The 27,074-nt window shown below is 44.6% G+C and overlaps 1 protein-coding gene across 4 annotated transcripts in view; it reads right to left on the bottom strand.

Moving 5' to 3' along the window:
- The window catches only part of PDCD1 (programmed cell death 1), a 49,344-nt gene that overhangs the window by 8,710 nt on the left and 13,560 nt on the right, over nucleotides 1–27,074 (bottom strand). For 2 of the 4 annotated variants that reach the window (XM_061634535.1, XM_061634533.1), the window contains exon 2: nucleotides 414–719. In XM_061634535.1, the coding sequence (XP_061490519.1) occupies nucleotides 414–687 (274 nt within the window). In that variant the 5' untranslated portion in view covers nucleotides 688–719. Of the gene's footprint in view, nucleotides 1–413; nucleotides 720–13,954; nucleotides 14,196–25,432; nucleotides 25,678–27,074 lie in introns of those variants that run through there. The other 2 variants (XM_061634534.1, XM_061634532.1) reach the window with 2 other exon arrangements.

The raw sequence follows: 27,074 nt of genomic DNA, 5'->3' as shown, positions 1-27,074 counted from the left end.
TTGTAAACTGCTTAGAGGTTTATTACAATCAAGCAGTAAATTTTATTTATTTATTATTTGATTTATATCCTGCCCTTCCTCCCAGCAGGAGGAATATAAAGCATACATATATATAGCAGTATATAAATGTTGTGAAATAAATAAATAAAAGGTGCCACAGGCCAGGTTGGCATCTTCATCAAGCTATCCACTAACGACCCCAAGGCCTCGTTCCTGGTCAGCCACTGCCAGTTCAGGCCCCAGTAACAAATATATTTATGTGAAATTAGGATTGTTAAATTTCTTTGTGTCCCAGTGTGCATCAATTTTACACTTGGTTACAGTGAATCACATTTGCCACCTTACTGCCCATTCATCCAGTTTGGAGAGACCTGTTTTGGAAAGCGGTGAGTATCAGAACAACTCTATCAAACCTGTTACTGTGAGGTTGGCTCTGTTGCTTTCCCTTAGTGTTGCTGATATCGAGAACGATATGAGCCCACAGAAATAGGTCCCACTGTCATTCCTCTCTAAGTTCAAGATTTCCATCGTAAAAGTCTGTGCATTCAGCTGAGCGATGTTGTACTTTTTGTTCCTGCTGTCCAGCCTTCCCGGCTGGCCGTCATCACTCAGCTTGTACCAGTTAAGGGAGTAATTGAAATCAGACACTTTGGAGATGTTACAGGTGAACGTGGCTGTCATTTCCATCGATTTATTTAACTGTGCTGGCCAAAAGGTTGCTGCCGAAAGAGACACAAAGGAAGACATATAATTAGTGCGCCAAGCTTGACTCAGTTTGATTGGCAGATCAAACAAAGCCATTATTATTGTTGTTGTTGTTGTTACCTACCCTTCACCCAAAGGTCCCAAGGAGGGTTACAACAATTTCAAAATATGACAAAAGCAATTTAACAACAACCTAGAATCCCAAAAATAGGGTGGGTCCTAAAACTACATGTCACAGATGTCAAAGGCCAGGGTAAAGAGGAGTGTCTTCAGCATTTGCCTAAAACTATACAGCGAAGTTGCCAGACACACCTCAGTGGGGAGAGAGTTCCACAATTTAGGGGCCACCACAGAGAATTCCCTCTCCCGGCCCACCACCCCCAAGCTTCCGAAGGAGGTGGAACTACCAAAACTACTGCTGATCTCAACACCCGAGAGGGTCTGTAGGGAAGAAGGTGGTCTTTCAGATAGTTGGGACCTAAGTCATTTAGGTTTTTAAACACTAGTGTGAGCACCTTGAATTGAGCCAGGAAATGAACTGGTAACCAATGCAGCTGTTTTAAAACAGGGATTATATGAGATCTGAAGGGAACCCAAGCCAGTAATCTGCTGGCTGGATTTTGGACCAGTTGAAGTTTCCAAGTCGACCTCAAGGGCAGACCCACGTAGAGCGCATTGCAATAATCCATTCTGGAAGTTACCAGAGCATGGAGTACTGTGGCCAAGTCATCTCTGTCCAAAAGGGGCCAAAGCTGGCAAACCAGAAGGCACTCCTAGCCACTGAGGCTACCTGAGCCTTCAGTGACAATGTTGGATCCAGGAGAACTGCCAAGCTGCGGACCTGCCCATTCCAGAGGAGTGCAGCCCCATCCAGAAGAGGCCATCTCCCCAACTCCCGGACATGAGAACTCCGGACACATAGCACCTCTGTCTTTTCAGGATTCAGCCTCAATTTACTGTCCCACATCCAGCCCATCACTGCCTCCAACCACAGGTCCAGAACTTCAACTACGTCTCCTGATTCAGATGGAACAGAGATGTAGAGCTGGGTGTCATCTGCATATTGATGACACCTCACTCCAAATCTGATGATAGCTCCCAGTGGCTTCATATAGATGTTAAATAATATGGGGGGGGAAAGGGAACCCTGAGGAACACCACAGGACAGCTCCCCTGGTGCTGAACAGTAGCCTCCCTTAACCAGAGATTGGAAAAGTTACTTTCTTGAACTACAACTCCCATCAGCCCCAGCCAGCATGGCCACTGGATTGGGTTGATGGGAGTTGTAGTTCAAAAAAGTAACTTTTCCAAGCTCTGCCCAAACATAGGGAGCTACCATATACTGTACAGAGTCAGACCACTGGTCCATCTAAGTCATCTAAGCGGCTCTGGAGGTATGAGCGGAACCACTGAAGCACAGTGCCCCCAACCCCCACCTCCTCAAGATATTCCAGAAGGATACCTTGGTCAACAGGATCAAAAGCACCGAGAGATCAAGGAGAATGAGCAGGGTCTCATTTCCCCTTATCTCTCTCCTGCCAGATGTTATCAGCCAAAAACCATATGGTGCCTACACTAAATGTTATTGAATTCCAACTCCCATCAGCTTCTAGAAGCATGGCCAATAGACAGGGATGATGTAGTTCAGCAGCATCTAAGATAAAGATCCTGCTCAATCAGGCCAAATGGCCATCTAGTCCAGCATCCTGTTCTCACAGATGCCAACCTGATGTCTCTGGGAAGCCCGCAATCAGGATCTGAGACCTTAGTCCTGATTGCCAATCTGGAGGGCACCAGGTTGGCGAAAGCTGCTTTAAGCCATGATATCCTGGGAACATCTCCTGCCAGGCTCTTGCACAGCTCGCATTCATGAAAATGAGTCCTGTTCAGAGAGTTTCCCTGGGTGCTTTTTTTATTTATTTATTAGCCAATAAAGAACTTAGGGCCAGGTTTCCAAATGGATCGCCTCACTCCATATATTCTTGCCAAGCAATTGCAGGGTACAGTTAGTTAGTAGTAGTAAATGGGCTTTTAGGGTTGCAGCTCCAGCCCCCTGGAATCAGTCATCATCTGAAATTAGGCAGGTGCCCACTGAAGTTTTTGTTTAAGAAGGCTTTCCCTGAGGTGTGATCAAGTCATTTATGAAATAAGAATTGTGCATCTGCAGGAATGGGTTCATTCTTTTCAGAGTTTGTAAGAATTGTTTCAATTCTTTTTAGGGTTTATCTTTTTTGAGATATTGCATGGCTGCAAGCATTCAATTTCTGGCTCAGGATAGCCTATTCGGGGGGCCCTTCAGGATTTATACACCTTATATGGAAAGATCCATTTAAAAGTTCATGGACTAAAAACTTTGAAGGGAAGTTAAATCATCTAGGCCTGTCTTTAGAACTCCTGTCATCCTGGGGCTTTGAAACAGCCAAAGCAATTATTACTAAACAAATTAAAGACCTTGACCGGCAGTATTTATTTTCCAAGGCATTAACATCTTGCTCCCCCCTTCAACTTGGTTTGAATTTTAGCTTCCCATCTCATATGTCTTATTTAGAACAGCTAAACTTTTCACAATATAGGTTCTTGTTCTCCAGAGCAAGATTTAACTGCCTACCCTCTGCCCTGCTTACAGGCCGATTTCAAGGCATCCCTTATGCTAAACGCTACTGTATTTGTAATGCTAATACCCCCGAAACCCTAGATCACGTTCTTCTCAAATGTGACCTATATAAGGATTTAAGAGCTAAAATTATCTCGCCACTTACTTTTGGACTCTCTAATAAACATCCAGAATGGCTAGTTTTCCATCTCTTGTCTGACAGAAATAAATCCACAACCGAAGCAGTTGCTAAATTTCTATATATAGCGCAGGTGCTGCGGAACAGACTTGTGCAATGCGTTTAATGTTGTTGATACTCTAATTTTTATAACTGATATTTTAATCATGTATTTGCATTTGTACGCACGGTATGTACACAAGTTGAATGGGTCTATGACTGTAATTAAATAAAATTTGAATTTGAAATTTGGGGGGGGGGAAATTTGATATTTTATATTATTTTATTTATTTATTTATTAGATTTATATCCCGCCCTTTCTCCCAGCAGGAGCCCAGGGCGGCAAACAAAAACACCAACAACACTTTAAAACATCATAAAAACAGACTATAAAATATATTAAAACAAAACAACCATTAAAAACATATTAAAAAGCAATACCAGCTTTAAAAAGCAAAAAGAATCTTGAAAAGCATTTTTAAAAGCTTTAAAAACATATTTTAAAAAAAGTTTAAAAACATATTGAAAAGCAATACCAGCACAGACACACACTGGGATAAGGTCTCTACTTAAAAGGCTTGTTGAAAGAGGAAGGTCTTCAGTAGGTACCAAAAAGATAACAGAGATGGCATCTGTCTAATATCTAAGGGAGGGAATTCCACAGGGTGGGTGCTGCCACACTAAAGGTCCGTTTCTTATGTTGTGCAGAACGGATCTCCTGATAAGATGGTATCTGCAGGAGGACCTCACCTGCAGAGTGCAGTGATCGACTGGATACATAAGGGATAAGACAGTCTTTCAGGTATCCTGGTCCTGAGCTGTATAGGGCTTTGTACATCAAAACCAGAACCTTGAACTTAGCCTGGTAGGTGATGGGGAGCCAGTGCAATTCTGCCACAGTGAGCAGTCGCACCGCCGCATTTTGCACCAGCTGCAGCTTCTGGGCCAACCAAAGGGCAGCCCCACATAGAGCACATTACAGCAATCCAGCCTGGAGGTTACCAGAACATGGACAAGAGTGGTCAGGCTATCCCAGTCCAGAAACGGCCACAGATGTCTTACCAGCCAAAGCTGGTAAAAGGTACTCCTAGCCACTGAGGTCACCTGGGCCTCTAGCAACAAAGATATATCCAGAGGCACCCCCAGACTATGGACCTGCTCTTTCAGAGGGAGTATAGCTTTTAGCTTTTACATTATTGTTAGTTTTTATTGTTAGTCTCTTAATGTTTTGATGTTTACATGTTCTGCTTTGTACGTCGCTTAGAGTGGCTGACAATTCAGCCAGATAAGCGACTAATAAGTCGAAGAAATAAAAGTATGACCCCATCCAAAGCAGGCAATCTGAACTTGGGAACCATCTATCCACAGTATCTCCGCCTTGCTAGGATTCAGACTCGGTTTATCTCATTCAGCCCACCACCGAGTCCAGGCACCAGTCCAGGGCTTGCACGGCCTCTCCCGATTCAGATGGGTATCATCAGTGGACTGCTGACACCTCACTCCGAATCTCCTGATGACCACTCCCAAGTTCTTCATATTGATGTTAAACAGCATGGGGGACAAGATGGTACCCTGCGGCATCCCACAGCACAGCTGCCAGGGGGCCAAAAGACAGTCACCCAATGCTATTCTCTGAAAATGACCTTGGAGATAGAATCAGAACCACTGTAAAACAGTGCCTGCAATACCCATCTGACCAAGTTGGCCCAGAAGGATACCATGGTCAATGGTATCAAAAGCTACCAAGAGATCAAGTAAGAATAACAGGGTCGCACTCCCCCTCTCCTTCTCCTGATAAAGGTCATCCATCAGGGCGACCAAGACCGATTCAGTCCCATAACAAGGCCTGAACCCAGACTGGAATGGGTCAAGATAATCTGTTTCATCCAAGAGTACTTGCAATTGCTGTGCCACAACCCTCTCAATCCCCTGCCCTAAGAAGGGGGTGTGACGGAGTGGTAGTTATCGCAAACCAATGGGTCCAGGGTGGGCTTTTTCAGGAGTGGTCGAATCACCCCCTCTTTCAGGGTGGCTGGAACCACTCTCTCCTGCAATGATGCATTGACCACACCCTGGATCCACTCAGTTAAACCCCCTTGGCAAGCTTTAATAAGCCAAGAAGGGCAAGGGTCGAGAGGACACGTTGCTGGCCGCTTCATCGCAAGTACCTTGGCCACATCATCAGGCTGCATCAACTGAAACCACTTGCAAGATGTTGCAGCAGATGTTGTACTGGACACCTCATTGGGGACTATAGTTGATGTGGATGGGGCATTAAGACTGCTACGGAGGCAAACAACTTTACCCTCAAATTGCCTTGTAAACAATTCAGTGGGCCTCCAAAGGGTCTAAAACTCCATTTCCTGGAGTTGATGTCAACAGACCCCTGACAATACAAAAAAGCTCCACTGGACAGCTACTTGAGGATGAAATGGTGGCAGAGAAGTGGGCCTTCTTGCCGCCCTCACCGCCACACAGTAGGTACGGTTATGATGTTTTACGTGTGCCCAATTAGCCTCACAAGCACATCTTTCGCCACTTGCGCTCTAGACATCATCCAGCCTGTTTGCGCTCTAAACATCATCCAGGCCTGCTTGCATTTGCTGCCTGTATGTTTCTGAGCCCAATTCAAGGTACTGGTTTTAATCTATAAAGCCTTACACAGCTTGGAACCACAATACCTGATGGAACACCTCTCCCAACATGAACCCACCCATACACAACACTCAACATCAAAGGTCTTCCTCTGGGTGCCTACCCCGAGGGAAGCTGGGAGGATGGCAACAAGGGAGAGGGCCTTCTCAGTGGTGACCCACAAATTATGGAATGATCCTCTTGATGAGATGCACCTGGTGCCAACCCTGTTATCTTTTCAGCGCCAGGTCAAGACTTTCCTCCTCTCCCAGGCATTTTAACAGCATTTGAATAACATGTGTTTTTAACTTGCTTATCAGTTTTTATGGGTTTTAATGGTTTAAATTTGTATACTTTTTTTAATGTTTTTAATTGTTGTAAACTGCCCAGAGAGCTTCGGCTATGGGGCGGTATATAAATGCAATAAATAAATAAATAAATTTCATCACCCTTCTCTCACTGGTGTGCCAAGGTGCAAACCGGACTCCACAATGCCAGAGAGGGCGCTCGGGGGCAACCATGTCAACAGCCCAACATATCTCACTGTTCCACAGTGTGACACGGACTTCAACAGAGTCACCTGCTCTATCTACTGGGAACTCCTCCAGGGCACTCAGGAATCCAGTGGATTCCATTAGTCTCCAGGGGTGGACTATCTTATTCTGTCCACCACCCCTGCAGGGAAGGATCGGAGCCATAAGTCTAAACTTCACCAAGAAGTGATCTGACTGTTACAAAAGGGCAAGACCTTAAATGCTGGTCTGCCTGCTATGGCCTCCAATTCCCAGGCTGGTCGATAAGGAATTAGAGACGAGACCTATTATATTTCAAACGTTTGCCTTTTATTCCTTTGCAAAGGGAGAGATCACCATAAATTTATTTTATTTATTTATTGCACTTTTAAACCGCCCTTTAGCAACAGGCTCTCAGGGCGGTGTACAACAGAATAAAACCACATTTAAAAACCAGCGAATGTGGATTACAACATATAGGTATAAAACACATTCAAAACAGATTAAGACAAAATTAATAGAGATTACAATTAATTAACTATAAAATTAAAATTAAAACTAAGATTAAAATGCCTGGGCAAAGAGGTAGGTCTTTACCTGGCACCGAAAAGATATCAAAGAAGGCGCCAGGCGTATCTCATCAGGAAGGGCATTCCATAATTCGGGGGCTGCCACTGAGAAGGCCCTAGATCTCGTTATTGCTCTCCGGGCCTCTTTGTGAGTTGGGACCCGGAGAAGGGCCTTCGACATCGAGCGCAGCGAACGGGTAGGTTCATAGTGGGAGAGGCGTTCCATCAGGTATTGCGGTCCAGTGCCGTTAAGGGCTTTATAGGTAAGAACCAACACTTTGAATCTGGCCCGGAAACGTATTGGTAGCCAGTGCAGTTGGGCCGGGACAGGTGTTATATGATCAGATCTTTTAGTCCGAGTAAGAACTCTGGCCGCAGCATTCTGCACCAGCTGAAGTTTCCGAACCGTCTTCAAAGGTAACCCTACGTAGAGTGCATTACAGTAGTCCAATCTAGAGGTTACCAGAGCATGGATAACTGAGGCAAGGTTCTCCCTGTCCAGATAGGGTCGTAGTTGGGCTACCAGCTGAAGCTGGTAGAACGCTTTCTATGCCACCGAGGCTACCTGAGCCTCCAGAGACAGGAGCGGATCTAATAAGACCCCCAAACTACGGACCTGCTCCTTTAGGGGGAGTGTAACCCCATCTAGGGCAGGTCAGACATCAACCATCTGGGCAGAGGGCCCCCCCACCAACAGCATCTCAGTCTTGTCAGGATTGAGTCTCAGTTTATTAGCTCTCATCCAGTCCATTATCGCAACCAGGCAGCGGTTTAGTACATTAACAGCCTCACCTGAAGAAGATGAAAAGGAGAAATAGAGCTGCGTATCATCAGCATATTGCTGAAAACGCACTCCAAAACTCCTAATGACCTCACCCAGCGGCTTCATATAGATATTAAAGAGCATGGGGGACAGAACTGAGCCCTGCGGGACCCCATATTGGAGTACCCAGGGCCTCGAGTAATGCTCCCCAAGCACCACCTTCTGAAGACGGTTCTTGAGGTAGGAGCAGAGCCATTGCCAAGCAACTCCCAAATCCGCAAGTCGCCCCAGAAGGATACCATGGTCGATGGTATCAAAAGCCGCTGAGAGATCGAGGAGAACCAACAGAGTTACACTCCCTCTGTCCTTCTCCCGACAGAGGTCATCATACAGGGCGACCAAGGCCGTTTCTGTACCAAACCCCGGCCGAAAGCCCGATTGAAATGGATCCAGATAATCAGTTTCATCCAAGAGAGCCTGGAGCTGGCGAGCGACCACGCATTCTAGGACCTTGCCCAGAAAAGGAACAGTCAGAGAAGCTGCCGGGCAGCAGGGTGGACGGTACGCCAGCAGCAACCCTAGTTTACTGTCTCCTTGGCCCGACTCCAGGTGCAGGCCCTCACAGCCAGCTCCAAGACAGAGTGGTTTCCTGGTGACAGAGATAGAAGTTCTGTAGACCACAGCAACTCCTCCCTCCCACCGCTGCAGCCTGTGCTGATGACGCGCCAAGTATCCAAGTGGGCAAAGCTGGGTCACATCAACACCTCCCAGCTCACCTGCCCAGGTCTTGGTAATGCACACCAAATCGGCACCTTCATCCACGATCAAGTTTTGTTGTATGCCACTTACCCGCCCTTCACCAGAACAGGACAGGTTACAGCATATAAAAAGATAATTTAAACAGTTAAAAAACAAATCTTCCCCTAACCCCAAAATCAATAATCCATACAACACAATTGAGAGAGGACACCAACATCAGTTCTTCGGTTTAATCAGCTTAATAAAAGCAGTTTAGTGGGAGCACAGATGCCATTTGGACCTTCTGCCTCAGGCATCAGATTGGGACTAAGTACGGTTGGCACATTATCAGTCGAACATTGTCAAATGACTGGCCATTGTCAAATATTCCATTAAACCAGAAGCGGGGAATCTATGGCCATCCAGATGCTGCTCCTACCATCTCTGACCACTGGCCATGCTGGCTGGGGCTAATGGGAGCTAGACTCCAATAACATCTGGGGGGGCTTTAAAAATCCACTTTCTAAATATTTGCCATTAGATTGCTTTATTTATTTATTTAAATATCTGTATGCTGCACTTTCATAAAAATATAACAAGGTGATACACACCATAATATAATATCATCAATAAAAACATGAATGAATGAATGAATGAATGAATGAATGAATTGTTTTAAAAAAACCAACCACACTTCAAAGGTCTGTTCGAACAATACAGTTTTCAAAAGATATCTGAAACAAGGCAGGTATAATTCATTCCAGATTTCTGCCAGCAGGGAGTTCCACAGGGCAGGGCCTGCCATACTAAAGGCTCGGTCCCTGGTAAAGTCCAACCAAACCTGAGAGGCCTGGGGGACCACCAAAAGTGCCCCATTAGAAGAACTCAGTGATCCTAAGGAGCAGTGATTACTGCTTTAGGATGTAATCCTATGGTCCCTGGGAGAGTACCAGGGATCATAGGATAGATTGGATTTCTGGGCATATCCACAATACACATGTAAAGCACATCCAACGCATATTTAAAGCACATGACTTCCCCCAAAGAATCCTGGGAATTGTGGTTTTCCTTCACAGAGCTACTAATTCTCAGCCCCCTTAACAAACTACAGTTCCCAGGATTCTTCAGGGGGAAGTCATGTGCTTTATATTTATTTATTTATTTATTATTACATTTATACCCCGCCTTTCTTTTCAGGATAGAAACCCAAGGTGGCTTACATATGGTTCCCAGGGGGTCTTCATTCCAGGCACTGACCAGACCTGACCCTGCTTAGCTTCAGCAGATTGCTGGCCTTATGTGCCTTCAGACCATAGCCTGGGTGTGTACACACAGCCTAAGTTGCACCCTGCCCCCAGAACATGGAATTTCCATTTAGCCATCATGACTAACAGCCATTGACTAAACACAGTATGCACTTCTTCACACAGCGCACAGTTAAAGTACGGAATTTGCTCCCACAAATGGTACCGATGGCCACCAGGTTGGATGGCTTGAAAAGAGGATTAGACAAATTCATGGGGATGGAGAACAGGTATCGGTAGTGACTAGTCATGATGGCTATGTCCTACCTGCCTCCACTGTCGAAAGCAGTATCTGCTTCTGAATGTCAGCTGCTGGGAATCGGAGAGGGGGAGAGTCGCTGTTGCTCTCACGTCCTGCTTGCAGGCTTCCCAGAAGAGGCATCTGGCTGGCCACTGTGAGAACAGGATGCTGGACTAGATGGGCACTCTTTGGCCTGATCCAGCTACTGCAGAGTTCTGCTTATGTTCTAATAAAGAACTGAAAAGAACTGGGCATGTTGAGCCTGGAGAAGAGAAGACTGAGGGGAGATAGGATAGCACTCTTCAAGTACATGAAAGGCTGCCACACAGAGGAGGGCCGGGATCTCTTCTCGATCGTCCCAGAGTGCAGGACACGGAATAATGGGCTCAAGTTGCAGGAAGCCAGATTTCAACTGAACATCAGGAAAAACTTCCTAACTGTTAGAGCCATACGACAATGGAACCAATTACCTAGAGAGGTAGTGGGCTCTCCGACACTGGAGGCATTCAGGCACTGGATTACTGCAATGCGCTCTATGTGGGGCTGCTTTTGAAGACAGTTCGGAAACTACAGCTAGTGCAAAATGCAGCTGCTAGACTGTTGACGAGGACCAGGCGGTCTGCACATATAACACCTGTCCTGGCTCGTTTGCACTGGCTACCTATTTGTTTCCGGGCTAGATTCAAAGTGCTAGTTTTGACTTATAAAGCCTTACACGGCACGGGACCACAATACCTAGTGGAACGCCTCTCCCGATATGAACCTACCCGCTCACTACGTTCAACATCAAAGGCCCTCCTCCGAGTCCCGACCCACAGAGAGGCTCAGAGGGTTGTAACAAGATCCAGGGCCTTTTCAGTAGTGACCCCCGAATTATGGAACAGTCTCCCCGATGAGGTACGCCTGGCGCCTACACTTTTATCTTTTCGGCGCCAGGTTAAAACCTTTTTATTCTCCCAGGCATTTTAACTTAATTTATTTTTTAGCTTTCAATTTATACCAGGCTGTTTTACTGTTTAATATGTATGCTTTTTACTGACCTTTGTAATTCTATTGTTTTTTACTCTATGTTGTGCACCGCCCTGAGAGCCTTTTGGCTGTGGGCAGTATAGAAATCAAAATAAATAAATAAATAAATAAATTCAAGAGGCAGCTGGACAGCCATCTGTCGGGAATGCTTTGATTTGGATTCCTGCATTGAGAAGGGGGTGAGACTTGATGGCCTTATAGGCCTCTTCCAACTCTACTATTCTATGATTCTATGAATATTATGTACTTATGTAGTTAAATCATTTCAAAGAGGTAACTAATTCTGGGTTAATGGAGATGCTGGGGGAGGGGGAATTTAATTCAGTTCACATTTAAAATCGAATCTATCAAATTTGCACTTTCCAAAACAATATCAGAACTGAAACACAGCTATCCTTTGAAATTCACACATCCAAACTTTGTGATGCAGTTGTTCTGACAAAAAAATATATACAAAAATACATATATTAGGGGAAAGTCTGCATAAAAATGAATACATTAGTGAAAATAACGTACAGAAATGCATTGGCAAAAATTGCTTGCAAAAATGTGTACATTAGTCAAATCTGCATATAAAAATTTGCTTATTAGGAGAAATTCACACTAAAACGGACAAATTTCATTATTATTATTTTTTTAAATGCAGATCGCTGCAGAAAGTGGAGAACGAAATTGAAGACTGGAAAAATGAAAAACTGGCAGATGTTTCCATGCCTCCTGTTGAGTGATCATGGCAATGGAGCACCAGCTCAGTATCATCTCTTCTAACACTTGCTAGACAAGAAGCTACGGAAATATTCCCAAAGGACCAGAGCATTGCATCCTTTTTGTTCAGTTCCCAATGTTTGGCAGGCAACAGTAGTCCTTAAGAGGGGTAGGTGTGTAAGTCTCTTACAGCACAAACAACAAAGACTCCCTTGTGCCACAGAATTTGGATACAGCTTAACTGTAAATAAAACCTCTATGGGGTTATGCCATGCTAAATATGCTAGTCCTTAAATTCGAAAAAATGAGAGGGGATGTCCCCAGAATGTCAAGGAGGGAAGTTCCAAACTGTATAGATTTATTTGTTTATTTTCTTTAAAAGAGAAAAATACCCAACTTGTTTCAGCCTTATAACTAGGCTTTCATCAGGGGCTACAAATCAAATATAAAGAACATCATTTTGACAGACATATATGTAGGTATAAATTTTCGTTAAAATATAAGGCTGAAACGCGTTGGGTATTTTAAGAAGAACTTTTTTCTCTTTTAAAGAAAATAAACAAATAAATCTATACAGTTTCCCTCCTTGACATTCTGGGGACATCCCCTCTCTTTTTTCGATATTAATGAATGTCCACACCCTATATATATTTTGATTAGTCCTTAAGTTGCCTCAAGACTCTGGATCAGAACAAAGGCCCATCTAGTCCAGCATCCCTGTTCCCACAGTGACCAACCAGAAGTTCACGGGAAGCCTACAAGCAGGACCATCACCATTTGCAAATCCCAGCAACAGATATACAGAGGCTGCCTCTAGTAGTGGAAGGAGAACATAGCCGTCGTGGCTACATAGCCACATCCTCCCTCCAGTCCTCTTTTAAAGCCATCCAAGTTGGCTGCCATCACTGCCTCTTGCGGGACCAAATTCTATCATTTAACTTTGCACTGTGTGAAGAAGTAGTTCCTTTTTCTTTCAAACAAGTTGCCCATCTGGGTACGGTGGCTGTTAAACATCTGACAGATAACTCTGCTATGTCTAATCCTTAAAAAATGAAAAATTACACTGGGGATAGTGGCAGTAGCAAAGGCATGGAGCAATGTAGGATAGTTTTGCTAGTGTGGTGTAGCGGTTAGTGCTGGACTAGGACCTGGGAAAGGAGGGTTCAAATCCCCTCTCAGCCATGAAGCTCGCTGGGTGACCTTGGGCCAGTCACCATCTCTGAGCACAACAATACCTCACAAGGTTGTTCTGGGGATAAAATGGGGAGGGCAAGAGTTATGTACACCACCTTGAAGCCATTGGTGGACAGGTGGGATATAAATGGAATAAACAAATAAAATTATGGCAAACCACCACTTATCATAGAATAGGGTTCCTGCTTGGAGGAAGGGCAGGATAGAAATCAAATAATAAATAAATAAAATAGTAGAGTTGGAAGGGGCCTACAAGGCCATCAAGTCCAACCCCCTGCTCAATGCAGGAATCCAAATCAAAGCATTCCCGACAGATGGCTGTCCAGCTGCCTCTTGAAGGCCTCCAGTGTCGGAGAGCCCACTACCTCTCTAGGTCATTGGTTCCTTTGTCGTATGGCTCTAACAGTTAGGAAGTTTCTTCTGATGTCCAGTCGAAATCTGGCTTCCTGCAACTTACTTAGAGTTCAGGTATTTTCAACTATTTCTTTCAATTAATTAAGGGCATAAGAACAGCCCTTCTGGTTGAGACCGAAGGTCCATCTAGTCCAGCACCTGCTTCAATAGTGACCAACCAGCTACCCCAGGGAAGCCCACAAAAAAGTTTGTATTTACACACACTCTATTTCCCCCCATCAACTGGCATCTAGTGACATACTTTGGACTGTAAAGCCACCATGGCTATGGATACACCTGCCTCTCTCTCTCTTCCAAAAATTTGCCTTATGCCAGTGCCCAGAGAATAAAAATCACAGCATTATTGTCATGCAAGCGAGCACACCAGATACATACCAGACAGCTTGGTGAGCAGGGCAGACTGGCACAAAAGTAGCAGTAGACAAACTCCAGCCAACACCGCCTGATGCAGGTTGTCCATTGTCACCCCTGAGAGCCCAGGAGGGACTGCTCAGAAGTCGCTTTCTGCTTCACACCCCAATCCCAGGAGGATTCAAGCTGGTCTGAGGCAAGAGGATCAGCAGGCCGTTTTGTGTCCCACCGTGCCCAACAACGGCAGAAGCAGAACAACACTGGCCCCATCTCTGCCTGACACAGAACCTCCAGCCATTTCTCCCACCCACCCCTCTTTTTTTTCTGTGCCTCCTACCAACCATGACAAGTTTCACATCCTCGGTAGGTTTAAAGGAAACGACAGCATCCAGGCAGAAAGGGTTTGAAGCACGAGACCACAACAAAAGGGCGGGGGGGAGGAGAGAGAGAGACAGACACGACATCCACCCGCACATTTCAAACCCCACACATTTGTTTGCAAACTGCTGTTTTGGCACAAAACAAAGCCGCGAGAGATGAGGCAGGCATATACTGAGACTCAGAGTCACATAGGAAAGAAACTTTGAGAAGAAGAGACGCATTTTCCCTCTTGTTGCTCCTCCGTGACCTTTTAGTTGGGGAGGCATGATACAAGGTGACAATCTGGGAACGATGTAGAGCAGAGGTGGGCAACCTCAGGCCTGGGGGCCAAATGCGGCCCTCCAGGCCTTTGTTCCTGGCCCTTAGGACTCTCACTGAGCCCAGTGGTTGGAATGAACTAATTTAGATTAACTAGTTCACTGAACTAATTCAAAATTCACTGAATTACACCTGAAAGGACTCTCCATAATTTCCAGGAGAACTGAACATGAATTAAGTTACTTATAATTAAGTTATTTTTCAAGTCGATCCCAACTTATGGCGACCCTGTGAATAGGGTTTTCATGGTAAGTGGTATTCAGAGGGGGTTTACCATTGCCTTCCTCTGAGGCTGAGAGGCAGTGACTGGCCCAAAGTCACCCAGTGAGCTTCAGGGCTGTGTGGGGATTCGAACCCTGGTCTCCCAGGTCATAGTCCAACATTCTAACCGCTACGCCATACTGGCTTATATATATATATATATATGATCATGATTGTTAAGAAAATAAATAAAACAATCATTCACATTACACTGTGTGTGTTTTGATATTTTCTTACTCTCCTTAAGTATATTTGACGCTTCAGCAGAGCTGCTTGTAAAATTCTCGAGGTTGAGGTCCAGGCAAATGAATTGTGAAGTGAACTATGAATTGATCTGGCATGGAATTAGTAATGTAATGTCAGACAGATTACAATATGTTGCTACTTAAGGAATGACTCTAGCTGTTGGAAAAAACAAACTTGGCCTGCCCAAGATACATGTTTTCAGCCTGTTATGCTTAAACCACTTCACTTAAGGAAAGGTGGGCATGGTCAATTAAAAACATGGAGCATACCTAGAATTTTGCTAGAATATATTTCATGTCCCCCAGTTTTATCTTGTGCAAACTGAGACACTCCTCGTGTCCACTGGAAACTATTCTGCAGAATAGTCAGTGCCATTATTCCACAATTGTTTTTGGAGTTTTTTTAGTGTTGCAAAGTGTTGCTGTATTTCACATATTCACAGAAACAGAAGCAAAAGAAAATGATTTACTATAGGAAACTTCACTAAAATTACAGAGTAAATCATACATAAGGTGACTATCTGAACTATATCAGCTGTCTTAATATTGTTGCACAGCACGTCTTGTTTCGGTTATTTGGGCTGTTTGCAGGTTCTAGCCCACATTTAGCTAGCTTGCTAATCAGAATATCATGGGGCACTTTGTCAAAAGCTTTGCTGGTCAAGATATATTATGTCCACAGCATTCCCACAGTCTACCAGGGAGGTTACCCAATCAAAAAATGGGATAAGATTAGTCTGGCAGGATTTGTTCTTCATAAATCCATGTTGGCTTCTAGCAATGACTGCATTGTTTTCAATGTGCTTATGGACTGTCTGCTTTATAATCTGCTCCATAATTTTCCCAGGGATCGATGTCAGCCTGACTGGTCTGTAGTTCCCAGGTTCCCCCTTTTTGCAGATTGGGACAACATTAGTTCTCCTCCAATCGTCCGGCACTTCACCCATCCTCCACGATTTTGCAAAGATAATAGACAGTGGTTTTGAGAGTTCTTCAGCCAGTTCCTTCAATACCCTAGGATGCAGTTCATCGGGCCCTGCAAATTTGAACTCGTTCAAAGTGCTTAGGTATTCCTTGACCGTTTGTCTATCAGTTTCAAGCTGCAATCCTGCCCCTTCAACTTCATGTTTCCAAGGAGGGTCATAGACCCTCTTTCGGGAGAAGACTGAGCCAAAGTAGGAATTGAGGACTTCTGCATTTTCTTCACCATCTGTTATCATTTTGCCATCCTCACTGAATAGCTGAACCACCATTTCTTTTCTCTGTCTTTTACTGTGGACATACCTGAAGAAAGCTTTTTTGTTGCTTTTGGCATCTCTTGCTAACCTCAGCTCATTCTCAGCTTTAGCCTTCCTGACACCATCCCTGCAATTCCATACTACTTGTCTGTACTCTTCCTTTGTGGTCTGGCCTTCCTTCCACTTCCTGTATGTGTCCTTTTTTGTTTTCAGGTCATCTCTATGCTTTCTGTGAAGCCACATTGGCTTCTTCTGCTGTTTCCCCCCTTTTTTCCTTGATGGAATTGTTTGCCATTGTGCCTCTAGAATTTCCTCTTTTAGAAACTCCCACCCATCTTGGACTCCTTTTCTCATTAGGGTGGCTTGCCACAGAACCTTACTTACCATTGTTCTGAGTTTATTAAAATCATCTTTCCTGAAGTCCAGGGTGCACGTATGGCTACCCTCAGCTTTTGCTTCTTTTAAAATCAAGAACTCTAGTATAGTGTGGTCACTTTCTCCCAGAGTTCCCGTAACTGCCACTTCATCCACCATGTCTCTGTTGGTTAGAATTAAGTCAAAGATTGACGATCCTCTAGTTGCTTCCTCCACTTTCTGTAGGAGAAAGTTATCTCTAGCACAAGTCAGGAATGTCTTGGAGGGGCCGTATTTGGCAGAATTTGCCTTCCAACAGATATTGGGGTAATTGAAGTCCCCCATTACTACTACATCATGCCTCTTCGAAACATTGGCAATTTGCTTTGCAAAAGTTTCATCCTCGTCTTCTCCTTGATTGGGTGGTCAGTAGCAGACTTCAACCACCATGTTCCTTTTATTCCTTGCCCCATTTATTTTAATCCAGATACTCTCAGTGGAGCTACCAAGCTCATCCTCCTGTTTTTCTGTGCAGGATATATATCTTTAACATAGTGCAACTCTGCCTCCCTTTCTATTCCTCCTGTTGTTTTTGAACAGGCTATACCTTTCAATTGCTGTGTTCCAGTCATGGGAGTCATCCCACCAAGTTTCAGTTATACCTATCAAGTTGTATTTACTCTCCTGTATTAAGAGTTCAAGTTTGTCCTGTTTGTTTCCCATACTCTGGGCATTAGTATACAGACATCGAAGACCATGTGATTTACGGCCTGGCTTCTTTCCTACATTTTTACATGTTACTGGACCCCATTAGAGCCTTTCCCTCAGTTCCCCTTACTGTGCACAAGCCTTTGTTAGTCATTACCGTGAAGTTTATAAATAAATAAATAAATAAATAAATTTAATTTCTGTGTCGCCTATCTGGCCAATGGCCACTCTAGGCGACGTACAAAGCAGTTAAAACACAATATGATAAAATACAATGGTACAATATAAAAACAGTATAAAAACAATACAGCAGCAGACAATAACATTAAAACAGGGTAGGAGGCATTTCAATCTTAGTAATTAACCCTCCCCGGAGAACCCAAAGGCCTGTTGAAAGAGCCAGGTCTTTAAAGCTTTACGAAATGTATTTAGGGAAGAGGCATGCCGTTGATCTTGTGGGAGGGAGTTCCAGAGGGTGGGGGCCGCCACTGAGAATGCCCTCTCTCTTGTACCCGCCAATCTAGCTGTTTTTGTCGGCGGGATTGAGAGAAGGCCCTGTGTGGCTGATCTTGTCGGGCAGCATAATTGGTGGCGTTGAAGGCGCTCCGTAAGATAAACTGGGCCGATACCGTATAGGGATTTAAAGGTTAATACCAACACCTTGAATTGGGCCCGGAAAACAACTGGAAGCCAGTGTAGATCGAACAACACTGGTGTGATGTGATCCCGGCGGCGACTGTTCATAAGTAGTCGAGCCGCCGCATTTTGTATAAGTTGTAGTTTCCGGACCGTTTTCAAGGGTAACCCCACGTAGAGCGCATTACAGTAATACAAACGAGAGGTGACCAGGGCGTGTACTACCAGGGGGAGCTGATGAACAGGAAGGTAGGGTTGCAGCCTTCGTATGAGGTGTAGTTGATACCAGGCTGCCCGGCTCACTGCCAAAATCTGAGCCTCCATGGACAGCCTGGAGTCAAGTACAACCCCAAGGCTGCGGACCTGGTCCTTCAGGGGTAAAGTCACCCCATTGAACTTCAAGTCAACATCTCTCAACCTTCTGTTGTCCCCCACAAGCAGCACCTTGGTCTTATCAGGGTTCAGTTTCAGCTTGTTCCTTCCCATCCATCCACTCACGGATTCCAGGCACTTGGACAAGGTCTCCACAGCCGACTCTGGTGAAGATTTAAACGAGAGATAGAGCTGAGTGTCATCTGCATATTGGTGACACTGCAGCCCAAATCTCCTAATGATTGTCCCCAGCGGCTTCATATAAATGTTAAATAGCATGGGAGAGAGGATAGAGCCCTGTGGCACACCACAATTGAGAGGCCAAGGGTCTGAAACCTCCTCTCCCAATGCTACCTGTTGGTACCTATCGGAGAGGAAGGAATGGAACCACTGCAATACAGTACCTCCAATTCCTAATCCCTCCAGGCGATGTAAAAGGATACTGTGGTCGACAGTATCAAAAGCCGCTGAGAGATCGAGGAGGACAAGAAAGGAGCATTCTCCCCTATCTAATGCCCTCCTCAAATCATCTACCAGAGCGACCAAGGCTGTTTCAGTTCTGTGACCAGTCCTGAAACCCGATTGGTATGGATCCGTGACCAGTCCTGAAACCCGATTGGTATGGATCCAAGTAATCCGTTTCATCCAAGTGTGCTGACAACTGGTTGGCCACCACTCGCTCAATGGCCTTGCCCAAAAATGGTAGATTCGAAATTGGGCGGAAGTTATTAAAAACTTGGGGATCCAAGGAGGGCTTCTTCAGGATGGGCTTTACAATTGCCTCCTTGAAGGCTGATGGCATCACACCCTCTTTCAAGGATGCGTTTACCACCGCTTTGATCCCCTCGCCCAATTTCTCTCTGCAGCTCATAAGGAGCCACGATGGGCAAGGATCAGTTAGACAAGTGGTAGGCTTCACAGTTGTAAGCACCTTGTCCACATCCTCAGAAGGGAGAAGCTGAAACCGATCCCAACTTACCGGCATGCAACTGGCCAACTCTAGTTCATCCACTGTATCCACGGCGCACGGAATCGAGCTCCGTAAGTGTTCGATTTTATCAGTGAAGTGCTTTGCTAATATGTCACAGGAGGCCTTTGACTGTTCCAAGGGTTCCTGAGCAACTGGACCGACCAGGCTTCGGACCACCTGGAACAGCCTCCTGGGACAGCACTCTGCAGACGCAATTGAGGCAGCAAAGAAAGTCTTCTTTCCTGCCTTTATTGCCACCTGGTAGGCAGCTACTGCTGCTCTAACCTGTGTCCGGACATCTTCGGAGCGGGATTTCCACCACCGGCGTTCTAGTCGTCTCACCTCCTGTCTCAGACTACGCAACCACAGTGTATACCATGGTGCTAGCTGAGTTCTATTCAGGGGGAGAGGACGTTTTGGAGCCACCCGGTCTAATGCCCTGGCGATACCATCATTCCACTCCTTCACCAGGGTTTCGACCGGGCGACCTTCAGCAGGTTCCAATTCCCCAAGCGCAGTCAGGAATCCATCCGGATCCATCAGGCGCCTGGGGCGGACCATTTGAATAGGTCCTTCACCCCTGCGGAGGGGGCATGGTATCGAGAAGTTCATGTTTACCAGGTAGTGATCTGACCATGACACAGGGGTGGAATAAACCACTCCCAACTTCAGACCACTTCTCTCCTCTCCCAGGACAAACACAAGGTCAAGAGTATGACCGGCTACATGGGTGGGCCCAATATTACTAAGGTGCAGTTCCCAGGAAGCCATGGTTTCCAGGAAATCCCAAGGGGCTCCAGTGAGAGTGGTCTCGGCATGCACGTTAAGGTCACCCAGCACTAACAATTCTGGGGACAATGCCCGTACAGCCGAGACCACCTCCAGCACCTCGGCCAGGGAGTCTGCTGTGCAGCGGGGTGGGCGGTACACCAGCAGGATCCCTAAACTGTCCTTCGGGCCCAACCTCCAGTACATACAATCAACGAATTGGGTCCTATGAAGAGGAGGTCTGGCAAAAACCAAGGACTCTCGATAGATGACTGCCACGCCCCCTCTCCGCCTTCCCACCCTCGGCTGCTGTGCATAACGGAAACCTGGTGGACACATGGCCTCAAGAATGGGAGCAGAGGCTTCGTCCAACCAAGTCTCCGTAATGCATGCCAGGTCTGCCCGCCCATCCAAGATCATGTCATGGATGAGTGAGGTCTTTTGCGTTACAGACCTGGCATTACATAACAGCAGTCGAAGGTCGGTAGGAACCTTGCGTCCCCAAGCTTCTGTCTGGTTCTGAGCAGACCCGGAACATGGGATGGATATAATGCATCTATCCCGTGTTCCCCTATTCTGGCATGGTCTGTTTATGTCTCCCTCCCCCTTAAGATTCAGTTTAAAGCTCTCCTGATGAAGTTTTCCATGTTGTGGCCAATCACATTCTTCCCAGTCTTTGTGAGGTGCAACCCATCACTTGCCAGCAGTCCATCTTCCAGGAAGTGTAGCCCGTGGTCCCAGAATCCAAATTTCTTATGTCGCCACCACCTTTGTAGCCAGTCATTCACCCGGAGTATTTTTCTTTCCCTTTCCACTCCTCTTCTAAGTACCAGAAGGATGGACAAGAAAACTATCTGGACCCCAAAGTCCTTGAGTTTCCTTCCCAGATCTTCAAAGTCTGGTGTGATTTCTTGGTAGTTCTGCTTGGCAGAATCATTCATTCCCACGTGGATGAGAAGAAAGGGATATCTGTCAGTGGGCTTTATGATGGCAACCCTTCTTTCACATCTAATCCATCCTCCAGGGAGGCAGCATACCTGGAGAGTCCATGGACTCCATCTTTGGATGCAGAGTGCCTCTCTCTGGAGATTTTGGTTGCCACCAGATTTTGCAGGAGGGGTTCAAGCGCATACCGAAGATTTTGGTTTGCACAAAGTGGATTAAAGCTCTTTGCCACTCTAGCACAATAAATCCACTTGTTTTTTTAAAAATGGACTTTTGTGATGAACAAATTATTAAAGGGAAGACATTAAAGAGATGCTACAAGAAAATCATGAATGCAGGCTGTTGTATAACCTTCCTGCAATCAAATCAGATCACATGCTCAATAAAGAACGGACATTGTTTAATTTGTTCTAATTTGTTTATGAGGAGGTTATACGACAAAGAGCATTTATCCTGATTTTCATTTCTTTTCCGCAATCAGGTAGAAGTAGAATCAAAATGGAACTTCTGCACGGTCCTTAATACAGAACATTATTTACCAGCAATGCCCATCCTTATCATCATTAGATCCCTGTATGTTCACTCAAAAGTAGGGATGTGGTAGAAATTTGATTCTTTTCCCAGTTCAAGCTGAATCTATCAAATCCACACTTCCAAAACAATGTCAGAAACAAAACACAGCCATCCTTCCAAATTTGCTCTTATCTGAATTTTGAGATTCAGTTCTCCAACCACTGAAAGTTTACAAAAATGCACCAAAGTGTGCACCAAAATGAGTATATTAGCAAAAAAACCATACAAAAGTACATTATATTAGGAGAAATTTCTTGCAAAAATGTATGCATTAGTGAAAACTATGTACAAAAATGCATTTATTAGGAGAAATTGGCACTAAAACGCTGAAGAATTTTCATGAAGATTTTTTTTACATCACCAATTTAAAATTGGAAAAATGAGAAACTGACCGAACCAAAATGGACGGATCATTCCATCCCTACTCAAAAGTAAGTCCTGTTCAGATATGCTTTCAGCTTTATTTAGAGTCTTCCTTGTTGAGGCTTCTGCATCCATTTGCTTCCTGATAAACACACAGTTATGACATTACAGATGAATTACTCCTTAATTCGTCAGTTCCTATACCGCTTGTGGTAGAAAAGGGACTTTGTTTACTGAGTTCCCCTCATCAGTATTATGCTTTCTTGAAATGCAAAAGTTCCCTGAAAACTCTCAACAGCGTTTCGTCTTTGATGATGAGCAAGCTGGTGCTGTAATTGCATTTTAAGTTAAAATTATTTAACACATTTTTTAAAAAAACAGCCAGGAGTGTGACTCAGAAAACCCTGAAATGCAACAGGCTGGCAATGATGGTGTCTGGATTCTACACATAGGACCACTTCCAGACTGTCACTATTTCTGGGTGGAATTCAATCACATACCAGCAAATTCACAATTATTGTTTATTTATTAAATAATAAATTTAATATATTATTAGATTTTTATGGGAGGTCCTGTGCAACAAACCCATTTCGCTTGCAAAAGATCTGACTTTTTGCAATAAGGAAAGTGATGGGGAAAGCACTTCAAACTGTGGGATAACATTTGCTTTACCTTTAATAGGCATGGCTTCCCTCAAAGAATCCTGGGAACTGTAGTTTGTTAAAGGTGCTGACCTCACAGACCTACAATTCCCAGCACCATTAACAAACTATAGTTTCCAGGATTCTTCCATGACTGTTAAAGTGGCATAAGAGTGCTTTAAATGCATGGTGTGTATGTGACCATCACCAAACCCAGTGGTACCGAACCTGGGGGCTGTGACCCTCAGAGGGGGCACAAAGTAATCCAGGGGGGCCACCAACTGTAAAGAAATGCATTTTTTTAAGTCTTCACTCCCTGGATGCTTTCTGCTCCCCACTGCTGCTGCAGATGACACCTCCCCCTTGCTCCAAATGAGAGCAACTTTTGCTGAAGCAGCAGATTATCTTTCAGATATGCTGAAGGCAGGCATCTGCCTATAAAACACGTGGCAGATGCCAAAGGAGGCTGAGGGTGGAGCTACCAGGAAGAAGAGGGGATTACTATCACCGACTCCCATCTCCTCGCACTGCCGCTGCTGATGACGCCCTCCCTCAGAATGAGAGGAGAGGGCTTTTTGTGAAGCAAAAAGAAGCATGGCCGCAAGACTGCTTTCCCCCTTCCTTCCTGGCAGCAAGCCTGCCTGCCTTTCTTGGCTCCTGCTTTGGTGCCATCTCCTTTTAAAATTTATTCTTATATGTGAAGTCACCCAGATGTCGCCTTCAGCCCAGACAAAGCCAAGAAGCAGTGAGGAAGCTCAGGACTTGTTTGCCCCTATTTCTGAGGCTAAGTATGTGTGCCAGTGTCCCTCCTTTCTTCCACCTACACTCCAACCCCCCCCCCCAATCTCTCTCTTGAAGACGCTGCGGCAGTTGAGGGCTTCCCGCCTCCCACATGCCCAAATGCATGCATGCCTGCAGATGCTTGCTGGAGGAGCAGGTGTGTTTGTGTGTGTGCGTGCACTGATCTGTCTTCTGCTCTGTTCTCATTCCCCAAGTGCACGCTAGCCAAGTCATCAGTTATGATGATCATCCCAAGGCCTAAAAGCACTAACCCCCCGGCTCAATCTATCCACTCTGTTGTCTGCAGTGTACAATCCAGCATCCTCATTACCACCACATTGCTGCTTCTTGATTTTTTTTTAATTTTTCTTTAAAGCTCAGCAGGTTGGCTGGCTGGAATCCTGGTATTGCAGCAGAAATGTATTTATTTAATTAATTATTGCATTTATATCACATCTTTCCTCCAAGTTGCTCAAGGTGGTGCACATACCCCCCCTTTCCATTTTACCCTTACACCAGCCCTGCGAGATAGGTCAGGCTGGGTCTGGCTCAAGGTCACCCAGTGGTCTTCATGGCTAGATGGGGATTTGAACCTGGATCTTAGTCTAACACTGTAAACCACAGGTGTTGGGAGACAGGACTGTACATCTTCAGACTGGAGGGGGGGGGGGAGATACCAATTTGATTGGACCTTTGCATTAAGAAAAGAAAGCAATACCTCCCAATCTGGAAAGGGATGTTTGGAGATGTGATTTTGCCATGCACCTTTTTTTCAATTAACAGAGACTAAAATTACAATTAGCATGGGGGGGTCATGAAATATTTTGAGTTTACAAAGGGGGTCCTGTACTCATAAAGGTTGGGAACCACTGATCTAACCTCCTCACAAAGAAACCAGAATGAATGCTCAATAAATAGCCCATGTCTTCTAATCTCCTTGCAAACAAATCAGAATGAATGCTGTATAAAGAGGTGGTCTGAAGGGACCATAACATGAGTGGATGAAAAAGTGGAATTCCACCCTAAACAGCTAAGGTGGAAGCAACCTGCTTAGATGGCTTTTTAAAAGGTTAGACTAATTACTAAGTTCTATATCAAGAGCTATTATCCATGATGGAAGAGTGGAAGCCCCATATGCAGAGGAAGTCTACCACATGCTCTGGACACACAATAAGGGACGTGCACTCTAGCACTCTATCTCCCTTCCTATATTTAAAATGAAATTTGTTCCTTCCACAAGAAAAAGCTGATGGCACAGTTAACAGGAAATGATGCACAGCCTCCACCCCACTCATTTAATGATTTGTCAGAAATTACAATAATTTGCATAATGCTCCACTAATAATGGCATCAAGATGTGTTTATGCTACTGCATCAGAATTGTTGACACTTGCTTCGTTTAAAAAAAAGGTAGCTTCTAACAGTGACCAATTGTTTCTGTCTGTTAAGTTTTAAGCTCTCTCATATTTACGTGCCATTCCTTTGGTATTGCTAAAAAGGCACTTACTGACATTGAAATTTTGGTAATATGTACATTTATTTTAATTGGTTGACAGTGCAATAACCAGATAATTAATCAAAGGAGGGAGGGAGGGAAAGGGCTATAGCTCAGTGATATGGCATCTGCTCTGGATTTTAAATGTTCCAGATTCAATCCCTGTCATCTTCAGGTAGAGCTAAAAAATACTCCTGTCTGAAAACGTGAAGAGCCTCTACCAGTCAGTGTTGACAGTACTGAGCTAGATGGACCAATGATATGACTCTGTATGAGACAGTTTCCTATCTGCCTAAATGTTTTCTTTTTTAAAAAAAAAAAACCTATTGTCTGGCACCCCTGACAGTGACTTTTTTTTAAAGTATATGTATTTTTGTATTGTTAACAACCCCAGTCCTTAAGATGAAGCAGGTTAAAATTTAAAACAATAAAGCATCATTAGAAGTATTCTTACTGCTTAGACTGTTGGGCTTGTTTCATTATTATGCATGCTTATATTGTTCTTGTGATACCAACAGGTCTTCCAGTTGAGTTTGTGGTGAGCAGCATCTGTCAAGAGCTGACGCCTTCCTTTCCTCTTGATTAGGAGCCATGCGATGACTCAGTTGTTTGTGCAAAAACCAAGGACCACTTATGAATGGCATAAACCAGCAAAAAGATTCCAGTGAAGTCAGGGGAGGCTGGCAACCTTTGTCTGTTCTATATAATAATAATAATAATAATAATAATAATAATAAAATTTTTGTGTCGCCTATCTGGCCGAAGCCACTCTAGGCGACGTACACATTAAAATTCAATAAAACACACTATGATTACAAAACAAAATACAATGCAGTCAACAATGATGCAGGCATAAATTATGTAGGGCAATCAATAAACAATTTCCACAAAAACAATAAACAATCACAGAAAAAAATTAGCCCACCCCGGGGACCCCAAAGGCCTGTCCAAAGAGCCAAGTTTTTAAGGCTCGGCGGAATGTATTCAGGGAAGGGGCATGGCGAAGATCAAACGGGAGGGAGTTCCAGAGAGTGGGGGCTGCCACTGAAAATGCCCTCTCTCTAGTCCCCACCAACCTAGCTGTTTTCGTTGGTGGGACTGAAAGAAGGCCCTGTGTGGCTGATCTAGTTGGGCGGCTTAATTTGTGGTGCTGGAGGTGCTCCTTCAGGTAAACTGGACCGAAACCGTATAGGGAATTATGCAATTCTGGAGACTGGTCAGAGGAAAGGAGAAGGAGACCAGCACCAGCAACAGGAAGTTCTGGGGTTGGGGGAAACAGACTCACTGCCATTGTCCCCCCAGAAGTGGCAAATGGTGACGCCGATGTCAGTGGGACAGTGAATCCACTCCAGGTTTTAGTCCAAACTTTCGGAGAGCTGTCCAAGGTGCTGAAAGCTCCTTGAAAGTTCAGACTAAAACCTGGAGCAGATTTACTATCCCACTGACATCAGAGCCAACAGCATCCACTGCTCCCCAGCATTTCCCTTTTGCTGCTCCGGAGGAGGAAGGAGGGAGCCAGCTGTAAGCCATCTAGTTTGGTGAGAAGACCCCTCCGCTCTGAACTATTTCTAAGCCAGGCTGTTGAAGTCTAGATTGTTTCTTTTGCAATACTGAATTTGTTCTATGTTTCCTGAAGTGTTGCTTTTTGTCCTATTTGAATATGTTTTATAAAGTGACTTCTTTCCCTCCTCCCCCAGTGTTTTGCATTTTGATAGTTTGTTGTAACGTGCTTCGGGCACCGCTCACCATGAAAAGGCGGCATATAAATAAACTCAGTCAATCAATCAATCAAAGGTGAGGTTTGTGGCATAATACAAAATGGTTATCACCTCTAAAAAAAAGGAGAAAGACAGGATCATGGTCGGCCACACCCATACACAATGCCAGCAAAAATGACCAAACGCCTGAACCATTAGTGCTGTCCAAATATGTGGAAGAATAAATGTATTGATTATTTATTTATTTCACTTATAGATTTCTTCCCATGAGGCATTCCAAAGCAATTAATAAAAGCAGTGAAGAATTGCATATATATAAAGACTACACAAACAAACAATTTAAAACAACAGCACATGCATGAAATCGATTCCAATCCA

Source organism: Rhineura floridana, chromosome 7 (genome assembly GCF_030035675.1).
Source record: "Rhineura floridana isolate rRhiFlo1 chromosome 7, rRhiFlo1.hap2, whole genome shotgun sequence".
In the NCBI taxonomy this organism is placed as follows: domain Eukaryota; kingdom Metazoa; phylum Chordata; class Lepidosauria; order Squamata; family Rhineuridae; genus Rhineura; species Rhineura floridana.
The sequence above is the reverse complement of the archived record's forward strand: the minus strand, read 5'-3'. Positions and strand labels throughout refer to the sequence as shown.